This window comes from Hemicordylus capensis, chromosome 5 (genome assembly GCF_027244095.1).
Source record: "Hemicordylus capensis ecotype Gifberg chromosome 5, rHemCap1.1.pri, whole genome shotgun sequence".
In the NCBI taxonomy this organism is placed as follows: domain Eukaryota; kingdom Metazoa; phylum Chordata; class Lepidosauria; order Squamata; family Cordylidae; genus Hemicordylus; species Hemicordylus capensis.
The window spans coordinates 244,302,553-244,314,584 of NC_069661.1; the positions used below are offsets into that span (position 1 = coordinate 244,302,553).

The 12,032-nt window shown below is 44.9% G+C and overlaps 1 protein-coding gene across 2 annotated transcripts in view; it reads left to right on the forward strand.

Moving 5' to 3' along the window:
• Nucleotides 1-5,460: 5,460 nt before the first annotated feature.
• The window catches only part of SLCO1C1 (solute carrier organic anion transporter family member 1C1), a 42,508-nt gene continuing 35,936 nt past the window's right edge, over nucleotides 5,461-12,032 (forward strand). Inside the window, exons 1-3 of one of the 2 annotated variants that reach the window (XM_053256185.1) lie at nucleotides 5,461-5,934; nucleotides 9,085-9,140; nucleotides 11,053-11,208. In XM_053256185.1, the coding sequence (XP_053112160.1) occupies nucleotides 11,080-11,208 (129 nt within the window). In that variant the 5' untranslated portion in view covers nucleotides 5,461-5,934; nucleotides 9,085-9,140; nucleotides 11,053-11,079. The remainder of the gene's footprint in view (nucleotides 5,935-9,084; nucleotides 9,141-11,052; nucleotides 11,209-12,032) is intronic. The other variant, XM_053256184.1, reaches the window with a different exon arrangement.

Here is a 12,032-nt window from a genome sequence, read left to right on the forward strand (position 1 = left end):
AGCTGATTTTCGTACGATCTATCGGGGGGAGAATGATTAAATTACAGGCCACTTGGGTATTGTAACTGATACTTGTTCTAATGATGAGATGGAAGTCCTCATGTTTTTTGTTTGGGGTTTTGTTGTTGTTGTTTTTGTTTGTTTGTGTTTTTCTTCTTTTTTTCTTTTCTTTTTTTCTTTTTGTGTGTGCGTGTATGTATCTTATGTTGTGAAAAATTGAATAAAAAGTATTTTTTTTAAAAAAAAAGTACCAGATTGTCTGTGGGAAAGGTAAAATTGATCTTGCTTTCCCGCCCTACTGGGTTGCATTGGTCGTGTGAATGACCTTAATATGTTCTAAAGAACCTGGCTCACTTGGAATCTACCATCTAAAATACAAGCAGAACAGCAACGGGCTGAGTGTTTTTCACTCACGCAGAGTGGAAGCCTACAGGCAGGAGTTGAGGGCATGCCCTCTCTCCTGCTGTTACTCCCCTGCAACTGGTACTCAGAGGCATCCTACCTTTGAGGCTGGAGGTGGCCCTTCGACTAGAGGCCGTTGATAGACCTCTCCTCCATGAAGTTATCCAAGCCCCTCTTAAAGCCATCCAGCTTGTTGGCTGTCACCACATCCCACATCCTGAGAATTCCACAGAGAATTCCCACAAGAGAGACATTGGCTTGCCTAATACCAAGTAATGGACTCATGGCCACTGAAAGCTGGGACTTCATGATTTCCAGCTCCCAAGACTGGGGACCCCTGGACTAACGGATTCCCAATCTTAGGTCTCCAGATATTATTGTACTGCAACTCCCACCATCTCCAGCAATAATATCATATTTGTTTCCCACCTGAATTCCACGGAGGTCATGGAAGTTTCAATGGGCCCATCCTATTTAATATTCACCAACAGTCTTGCAAGGTAGTTTAGACTATGAGATAATCACTTTCCTAAGGCTGCCCTGCGTATTACATGGCTGAGTAGGGATTTGAACCCAGGACTCTATTCTCGACGTGACATTTTTCTCATTATAGCACTGTGACGGGACACATTCAGGCTCTCTCCGAGTGAATTTTTTTAACCTCAGTATACCTGCATGTTCTGCTAAACTGATGAGGTTTTAATATGGAAGGACTAGTAGTGATGTTTTCTTCTCTCTCATATTCTTCTTATGAAGCTGGAGCAGCTAAAACCACAGCAATACTCTAGCTGGTGAACAGCCAAGTGCAAAACCTCTTGAGCAGATCCCGACTAGATTTAATACAAATTATTATCCATTCCTTAATTATTTCCCTATTTTGCTGAGCTAATGCGGCTGGAATTTTATTTGGTGGCACGCAAGGTACATGCAGTACCCTCACATGCCTTCAATATTCATAGTGCACAGAAACTGAGGTATAGAGCTGGTCTGCTGACATTTTCCTTCTGTAGTTTGACATTTTCCACTGGAGCATAGTGACAGAGCACCTGGAACATTGGAACATAGGAAACTGCCATATACTGAGTCAGACCATTGGTCTACCTAGCTCAGTATTGTCGACACAGACTGGCAGCAGCTTCTCCAAGGTTGCAGGCAGGAATCTCTCTCAGCCCTATCTTGGAGAAGCCAGGGAGGGAACATGGAATATTCTGCTCTTCATCCCTTGAGAGGAATATCTTGCAGTGCTCACACATCAAGTCTCCCATTCAGATGCAACCAGGGCAGACCCTGCTTAGCTAGGGGGACAAGTCGTGCTTGCTACCACAAGACCAGCTCTCCTCTCATGCCTGTTTTGCAGGCATGCATGCAGAAGGTATGCAGACCCCTGCTTGTGCAACAGAAGAGGCATCTATCCATCCCCAGAGGAGTCGGTGCCGACTCCTGGCGACCACAGAGCCCCGTGGCTGTCTTTGGTAGAATACAGGAGGATTTTGCCATTACCATCTCCCACACAGTACGAGATGATGCCTTTCAGCATCTTCCTATATCACTGCTGCCCGATATAGGTGTTTCCCATAATCTGGGAAACATACCAGCGAGGATTCAAACCAGCAACCTCTTGCTCCCCAAGCAAGTTACTTCCCTGCTGAGCCATTAGGTGGTTCTTATCATGACTAGTCAATTGACTTATGTATTGTTTTCCCAATCCCTTTTAAAAGTTATTTAGAACCAGCAGCCATTGCCACTTACAGGCAAAAAAACCCTGTAAATAAATTTAGGAACATAGGAAGCTGCCATATACTGAGTCAGACCATTGGTCTATCTAGCTCAGTATTGTCTTCACAGGCTGGCAACAGCTTCTTCAAGGTTGCAGGCAGGAGATTTTCTCAGCCCTATCTTGGAGATGCTGCCAGGGAAGGAACTTGGAACCGTCTGCTCTTCCCAGAGCAGCTCCATCCCCTCAGGGGCATATCTTACAATTGTGTGAATACATGCTTGTCTGTCCTGACTCTCCTGCAAATCAATCTTATGGAGTGACTCAAGGTTCTAATATTTTGAGAGAGGGAGAAAAACATTTCTCTTCCCCCATCTTTCTACATGATTTGTAATTTCCAAACCTACTTACTCAGGAGTAGAGCTGGAAGATGCCATAAGGAGGCAACAGCCTACTACAGCTTCTTCCATTGCTGCTCAGGGAATTTCACCTGCCCCCGGGCACTATTGCCCCTGGGATTGGGTGGGGGGATGTCTCTCTCTTTTTTTGAACAAAAAGTGGTGTACCCACCAATGCTGGTGCACACAGCGCATATGTTAGATTCTTTTTGGAAAGGGGAAATTCCCCTTATCTACAGTTCCTGTTAGACTCCTGAGAACTTTGGTTCAAGAGTGGTATATAAATATTCATAATAGCAGTAGATATGGCTGCTGGGAACTCATCACCTCTTTCCTGATAAAAGCTCCTGTTTCTCCTGTCATTATCAGGTGCGGAGGAAGTTCATCCATCTATCTCTTTCCCCATAAAATATCCTTTCTCCATCATCATTGCTGCTGATGCTACTCCTTCTCTGGGGAAGAAGAAAAACTCCCCCACCCTAGTCTGTACACCAGCTCTGAGTAAGGCAGACACAGCGCACGATTATTTATTTATTTGATTGATTGATTGATATACCGCTTACAACTTAAAACAAAACAAAACATGAGCATAAGAGACTAACCAGGCAATTCAGGAAAGGCAGATATTTAGCTTGTCTTAAATGAGTGACTGCAGAAAAAGTAAAAATGAAATTGATTGCCGGGAAATCTAGGACCAAACAAACTGAGGTACTTTTTCACACAATGCATAATCCACTTGCGGAATTCTCTGCCACGAGATGTGGTGACAGCCAGCAACCTGGATGGCTTTAAGAGGGGTTTGGATAACTTCATGGAGGAGAGGTCTATCAATGGCTACTAGTCGGAGGGCTGTGGGCCACCTCCAGCCTCCAAGGCAGGATGCCTCTGAGTACCAGTTGCAGGGGAGTAACAGCAGGAGAGAGGGCATGCCCTCAACTCCTGCCTGTGGCTTCCAGCGGCATCTGGTGGGCCACTGTGCGAAACAGAATTCTGGACTAGATGGGCCTTGGGCCTGATCCAGCAGGGCTGTTCTTATGTTCTTATGTAATTGTAGGAAGTGCGCAGGTAACGTAGAGGCATGGCTATGTCATCAGGTGGTAGAGAGAGGTGGGAATTTACATCATCACCAACCATGCTGCAATCCACACACCCCAGCCCGATGAGCCAATCTATTTGCCTGCCTGCCTGTTTGTTTAAAATAGTTCTACCCCGCCCCTCCAGTGCACTACTGCTCAGGGCTGCTTGCAACATTCAAAAAATAGATACAATGCAGTATTTTAAAAATTAATACAATTATAAAATTGAAAGACCAGGTGATCCCCCTTATGTTGGCCGATAGGTTTCAATCCACCTGGACACGACCACTGATGGGTAAATTGTCATCTCTCGGCTGCTCTGCTGAACAGTTGTCATTATTAGATTATGGTCAGGCCAAGGAGGGTCTTGGACACTGAACATCAGAACGATTTAAGCTGCACCCCAGAGACCATAAGAGGGCACCTTTCAAAGGGTTTTTGAAAAACCTTCTGGCCAGTCGGTTATGCCCCTGTGGCTCAGGTGAGGTCGACTCTGTCCACCATGTGCTCTTTCATCCTTTTTATAATGATAGCTGGTGCAGTCTTATTTCTCCCTTGCTATCACGCTTTCCCAGCTGGACTGCTGAATTTTACGCCATACCCCTCCTGGCAGATAAGAAACCTTCTACCACCTACAAGGTTGCCAAGTTTTGTGCAGCTGCTATTATGATCCGTCAACAGCTAACCTCTAGTCCTTCTTTTTAGATGTGGTTACATAAGGCCTCTATGTTGGCGTATTCTGTATGATTTACTTCTTATCTGAATGTAGTATCACTTGTTAGTGTGTCTATAACTGATCAATGATCATAATAAAGTATTTCAGTTCAGTTCAGAAAGACCAGGCTAAAACCACACTTAAAATGACATTTTTTAAAAAATAGAAATTAGTTACCAGTAAACACTAAACACTAAGCAACTTACCAGATATAAGTAGCAGAAAAAATATTTTAAAACCTCTCTAAAAGGTATGTATCCAGTTGTTTCTTAAATACTGAGGGAGGGACCATGGCGAAGCCTTTCTTGGGAGGCGCCACAACTTAAAAGTTGAGAGGCCACGTCTTAAAAGGCCCGGTCTCTAGACCCTTCGAGCTGGATCGCTGTTAGTGTCTGGGCCATGAGCAGGGCCATAGATGCCTGAGATAATGAAGGGGGCCATGGCAGGTTCATATAGGTGAATGTGGTCAGACAGGTACTCCGGCCCAAAGCCATGTAGAGCTTTAAAGGTCAAGACCAGCACCTTGAATCTAGCCCAGAAGCAGACCTGTAACTAGTGAGGCTGCTGCAGGATGGGTGTAACACTCATGAAGCAACTACACCCATGATGAGCATCCTAACAGCAGCATTCTGGACCAACTGAAGTTTCCGAATAGTCTTCAGCCCCCATAGACCACATTGCAGTCGTCCAGTCTGGATGTCTCTAAAGCATGAGTGGCTGAAGTCAGGTCTGACTCCTCCAAGTAGGGTCCCTTCACACCTGAGAGGACTGTCCTACAATTGCTATCCAAGCTTCAAGGATCTCTATAAATGAGCAGTTTAGAGGAGTAGGGTGATTCCTGGGGAAACACCCTTCTGCCTGATGCCCAGGTATTAAGTGAACAAGCAAATGATAGTGCTGGAGAAAATACCTATTATGGTAGTTCCTGAATTGTATCTTCTTGATTTCTTTTTCTCTTGATTAAAATTGAAAGTTACAACCTTGTCTATTAGGGAGTGCATTGGGAGGTTGCCCAATAAATAACGGGTGAAAAAAGCTGGCTTTGCAGAAGAATTCCCAAGCAGGCAAAGGAAAGTTTCTTCATTACACCCGACCCGCCTTCCCTTTCTGTTGGCAGGTTCCCCCCTTGAAGTCTTTTATTTCCTGGGAACCAGCAATTAAGAAGATCAGGGCTTTAGAAAGGAAAAAAAAGCGGTGGGGAGAGAAAGCTTTATCACATGCAGTCTGTCAAACTTGCAGCATGTTGTAAAGAAAGATTTCCAGAACTTTTAACTGTTGCTGCTGTGAAGGAGTTCTGTGCCTGTTTCGCTCATGTCTTTTGTGTGTCTGGGAATCTGCATTGGGGGAGGGAAGCGACCAGAGTTGATGGTGGCGGGGTAAACAGGTGGGGGGAAGATACGGGCAAAACAAAGAGGGACTATTCTCCCCTCCCCTTCTGCTTTCTTGTCTCCACTTTCTACTTCTAGATAAGATCTACCTCACTGACAACCATATCAGAGGAAGGTTTACTTCATGATTCTTCCACGTGGAGGTTGGGAGAAAAGAACAGCATCCATATATCTTCAAGTTCATCTATAGGAAGAAGAAAAAACTGACCACTATTCAGAATTGGAAGGTTGCTACTGCCAGGTAAGGTTGGCTTCATATAATCTACTTGCTTTCTTTTCCATGTTTGGCTTTCTTATCTGTTAACCTATCGGGGCAAAGGTCTTTCCGCTGATGCCTGAAAAGACAGGAAGGCTTTCTGATTTTAAAAAGTTCTTGCTGTCTTTGTGCTTTCTATAGCATCCATATTTACAAAGAAATAAGTGACTTGTTACAGGGAGTAGATGTCATATTGGTGCCTGGGGATGAGCAGGAACAGATAAAGTCTTGGGTATAGTGTCAGACTTTCACCCTCCCCGCCAGTTTCCAGAAAACACAAATGTAAAACCAGACTAAAAGTATGTTTGTTTTTTGTTATATCTATGTTTTTCACTCCTTTGGTGAAAACACACATTTAGAGTAAGCTCCTTGGGGCAGACACTTGTCGTCTCCTTCTCTTCCTGCTCCTGCTCCTCCATATGCTCCTGCTCCTCCTCCTCCCCCTCCTCTTCTACTACTACTACTACTACTACCTACTACTATTACTAACTTTGTCCTGTAAAGTGCCATGTACATTGATAGCACTGTATAAGTATATTTTATAAACCAATAACTTTTACACTCTATGCATGTTTTATGGCGTCCACTTTTGGAAACTGGTTGCTTATTAGATGGAAAGAGTATTTCCATTCAATGGAATGGGGAAGGGGCACAGTCCAGTAAAATGTAATTCCTTTTGAACACAATGGAGTGTACTTTAGTTTTAGTACTTTAGTACTTTAGTCATAACTAACCTGCAGGAGGGATTCTGTTTCTGGACAGGTGTTAAAAGCCTCAGGCAATGGAGTCGTGTGTGTGTGTGTGTGTGTGTGTGTTTATATAGTAAAACTTGACTGCACTGCCTTATGGGAAATGTAGACTTATGCAGCATAACCACTTGGTCTCACCTGTATGGATATGCATTGCAGTATGGGTTTGGTAGTTCAACGGTTTACTGCTATTGTATTTGCATACCTGACTTCATGAGGACTGATGACACTACAGGAGATGGCTGAATGTATGAATGGAACATGCAGGGACGTAATAAAGAGCCTGATTCGGATATTATACTGTACAAGTGCACAAATGTCTGTACACTCATACATGGGTTTGAATTACTTTACTTGTATGCATTTTAAAAGTGAACCTGGATACAGGCCCTTCATAGGCATGATACAGATAGGAAGTGTACTTCTGTACCTGCGTTTAACATAACATATGAATGACTGCTCCTGTATATATAGATATGTGCCTGTGTACACTGTGCACCCATTGTGCAAGTGTTGAACATAACATATGAATGCACCTTAACTTTTGAAAGAAACACTGAAATGGGCCTTGAGTCAAAACTTTAATGTATAAATCCCTTCCCCTCCCTCCCTCCCAGAAAAAAAGGAGAGAGGAGAGCTGATCTTGTGGTAGCAAGTATGACTTGCCCCCTTAGCTAAGCAGGGTCCACCATGGTTGCATATGAATGGGAGACTTGTTGTGTGAGCACTGTAAGATATCCCCCTTAGGAGATGGAGCTGCTCTGGGAAGAGCAGAAGGTTTCAAGTTCCCTCCCTGGCATCTCCAAGATAGGGCTGAGAGATACTCCTGCTTGCAACTTTGGAGAAGCCGCTGCCAGTCTGTGTAAACAATACTGAGCTAGATGGACCTATGGTCTGACTCAGTGTGTGTGTAAGTGTGTGTGTGTCCAATTTTTGATTTATTTTATTTTATATGGCAGCTTCCTATGTTCCTAAGGCCTTCTTGTGATCCCATGTTGCAGAGTAAATAATAATGTGATTATTGTATAATAATATTGTACAATAATAATGTATGAATTAGGCCTTGGTTTCAGCATCTGATATGTTTGGCCAATTAAATTTCATCTCATGATGCAGAAAGACAAACGGCATGGAAGCAGCACATCCCTAATGATTCAAAAGTGACACTGCAGCTTCTTTAAAAAAAACACACACAACTATTTAATTCAGCCATCAAATATTTAAGGTAGACTGCAGTGAATAAGCTTGCAGGCTAGTTTTTCTTCCGTGAATTGGAAAAAGAATTGAAGTAGCACTGATATGCATCTGACCATTCTAAACGGTGGTTGACAATGGTCATAAGGCAGTCATTAGCAGATGGTCCTGCTGAGAGAAATAAATAAATGTAATAATCAAAGGCTCTTGTGAACCCAAGGTAACCAACGGCAGAGAAGGCTGTGCACTGGGTCTCTAACTGAAATACTACTCTTGTCTCTCCTGAGGGTGGAGAGGGGAGGAGCCACTGTGATCCCCCTAGCTGCTATGGATACTCAGGGAATCCAGGAGAGATTCAGTTCCCATGGTTGCCAGGGCCTCAGATATAGAAGGAAGACAGTTAGGTTACCCTTCCTCTCCTTCCTAGCTCCCAAGCTTGGAGAAGAGCAAGGATCGGCCTCCACATGAGTTCCTTCTCTCCAGGTTATGATGCTAATATTGCAAATTGTGCTTGACCTTATCAACTTTCCCAACCTCTGCAAGACTTCACAATCTAACTGGGAGGTTGGGCACAGCTCCAATTCCACAACCATTTCCGCCCAGAAATCCCCTCAGAATGACACTACATCACGGACGGAGCATAACTCCTCAAGCATGGTGGTGGTGGGGTGTGTGTGTGGAATGGTGGCTAGATGGCCGAGAAGCCAGCTGCCAGGATGAATTATCGTGCTGAAATGCTGGCCACCAGAGCACTGGACATTTCTGCCAATTTATGAAATACTAAACTATTCAAATTTTTTTTAAAAAAACAACTTGCATCTTCTTTGGGGTATATTTCCAAACTATATGGTGGCACAAGGGGCCAATCCTTGGTTGCATTGATGTGGGTAAGATTGTATTCCGTGTTGGCCCTCTCCTACCTTGACCCTGCTGGACAAGACTGTATCTGCTACTCCGTACTCCTTCCAACCTCTGACTCATTCGAGGTTTCACTTGCACAGTTGCCCTTTCCTAGGATTTTGCAACAGGGCACAACTCCTAAATGTTCTGTTGTGAATGGATGCAGCTTAGAATGAACTAAAATCTCCTGATAATGGTTTATTTTTCCTGAACCCAGAAATAATGGCTAATGTTTTGCTAACATCCAATGGTGAAGGAAGTCCACCCCCTAACTGACTTTCATTTCCCTCAGGTATCCATTTGGTATGAACACTTCATCTTTTTCTCATCTTGGCAGGATCAGGACAGGTACCATCTGCTAATGTTTTCCCAGCTGGATTCTGGAGAACTCTAGAGGTTTTAGACCAGGCCTGCTCAACTTAGGCCCCCCAGCTGTTTTTGAACTACAACTCCCATAATCCCCAGCCACAGTGGCCAATAGCCTGGGATTATGGGAATTGTAGGCCAACATCTGCAGGAGGGCTGAAGTTGAGCAGCCCTGTTTTAGACTGTATATCTGCTACAAGACTATATCTATCTACTCCAGCATCCTGTTTCCTGCAGTGACAAGTTAGATGTTTCCAGGAAGCCAAAAGCAGAACATGAAGACATTAGTCTTTCCCACCACCAGGGGGAGATGAGGCCCAGGTTTGCCCCTCTCCCTGGTGGCCCCTCAGGGTGAGGGAGATAATGAAGAAAATAGGGAGCGGTGGCACTCGGGGGGCCCCTCGGGAGCTTCTTTGATCCCATCTGCTCAATTATAGCTACACTCCTGCCCACCACAGTTGGTCCCCAGTATGGCTAAAGTTGGGGGCTGACATTGTTGAATGGCTGTTTAAGTCCCCCAGAAGGGTCTACTGCTTGTCCCAATGCCTCTGCATAGTCTTTGTGTGGTGGTGACAGAAGGACTCTGTCAAGGCCTATCCAGGTATTATGCTGCAGAATACCAGTTGCTGGGGTCCAACACCACCTTCTGATTTCAGGGAGCCATGGGAAACTGTCCTCCCATAGGACCCCTCCTGGGGCTCATGGGAGGACAGTTTCCCAGGGCTCCCAGAAACCTGGAGGTGGTACTGGTATCCTGCAATATAATGCCTCTGAACTGAAGGTACCATATAACCATTGTGGCTAATAGCCAATAGACAACTTTCCCTGAAAGACAGCTTGTCCTCCATGACTACTTATGGAGCAACCGTAGGAGAGAGGGCATGCCCTCAGCTCTTGACTGTGGGCCTCCCAGAGGCATCTGGTGGGCCACTGTGTGAAACAGGATGCTGGACTAGATGAGCCTTGGGCCTGATCCAGCAGGGCTGTTCTTATGTTCTTATGAACTTCCCCTCTAATGTGCAGCTGCAGGAGAATGCTTTCAGTCACACGGTCAATTCAAAGGGGCATCATTGAGTCTTAACAGGCCCAGCTAGTGTTGTACAATTACCAAATGTTCACCCTAGGATATGCAGCAGAATCACCCTAGGATATGCAGCAGAATATGCAGTACACATGGATTCTGCAGCCAATGTGCAGTCATTCCTAAGCAGACACTTCAATGTTCTTATTAAAGGGAGATTAGACAAATTCATGGTCTATCAAGTGCTACTAAGGTCATCCCTTGCCAATCACGGTTTTACCAACCGTGGTTTTGAGTATATGTGAATAGGAAATTGTGACAGGTCTTGCCAACCATGACCCGAGTATCTGTGGTTGGTGAGGGTTTTTTAGTGATGGGGGGGCTTCAGTGATTTGGGGGGTTCAGAAGTTCGATCTGCTTATTCCTCTTGGTGACCCCAAAGATATCTATCTGACTAGGTACTGTGGAAGACTGGATGCTGGACTAGATAGAACTTGGGCCTGATCCAGCAAGGCTCTTATGTCAATACTTCCTGCTCATTGGGCAAAGGGGGACCTTTTAGAGCGGAAGTTCTCTCGTGTTTAGTAGGAGGGGAGCAACTACTATTCTGCCCCAGCACAGCATTCTTCTTGCTGGCATCTACCATGTGTGTGAGTGCAAGTGAGTGAAAGAGCATACCTTTTGGGAGCACGGAATCGTGTACACCTTTTAGGAGCAGGGAACCATCTTTTATCTCTTATTCTTTTTCCCTTCTGTAAACAACTCTGATAACTTTCTCTTGAAAAGCCTTATATCAATAAATGTGGGAAAGTTTCCCTGAAAGGAGAGAGTCTAAAATCCACTCACATGTTTAACCATTTTGATATCTTCTAGATCGTTTGATTGAAAGGGAATATTAAGATGGAGCATTCATCCAAAGAAAACACTCAGATCTTCTTGAAAAACATTGTCCTCTCCATTGACAGATCATCTTCAAAATCAGAATTCTCAGCTTCAAAAGAGAAAGGAACATTCTGCGGAGGAATAAAGGTATCGTAAGAGCGGGGAATTGTGAAATGTGGCCCCTCTGAAAATGCTGAGAACTTATCACTGATCCCTAGACAGTTTAGGAACATAGCAAGCTGCCTTCTACCGAGTCAGACCATTTGTCCATCTAGCTGAGTATGGCCTACCCAGACTGGCAGTGGTTTCTCCATGGTTGCAAGCAGGTGTCTCTCTCAGCCCTAACTGGAGACACCAGGGAGGGAAATTGGAACTATCAAGAAGAAGCAGGCAGATGCTCTTCCCAGAGTGGCCTCAACCCCTAAGGGAAATACCTTACAGTGCTCACATGCAGTCACCCATTCAAATGCAAACCAGGGTGGTCCCTGCTTAGCAAAAGGGACAATTCATGCTTGCTACCAGGAGACAAGCACTCCTCCCATTGAAGATGAAAGGTGTCCATTTTCACATTAAAATGGCACTCCTTGAAAAGCTTGCAAGTGCCAGACTGGGCCCGAAGACCTGTTCCAGTGCACCTCCTTGCTGCCTAACTGGCATCCCAATAATCTCCCTGAGGCAAATGCCTTGCCTCATGAAAGGGCCACCCCGGGTACAGGCTCTCCCTCCACCATTTTGCTGGCTGTATAGAGCAGGCTCAAGTAGAGAGAGTGGACAGGGAGACATTTTGCTCCCTCTCTCACAACACTATAACCAGGGGCCAGCCCATGAACCTGAAGGTGGGGGGATTTAGGACCGACAAGAGAAAGTACTTCTTCACACAGCGTATAATTAACTTATAGAATTTTCTACCACATCCCCTATGCACACTGCACAGGCACGCCCACCGAACAGCCCGCCACTGCAGTGGGGGG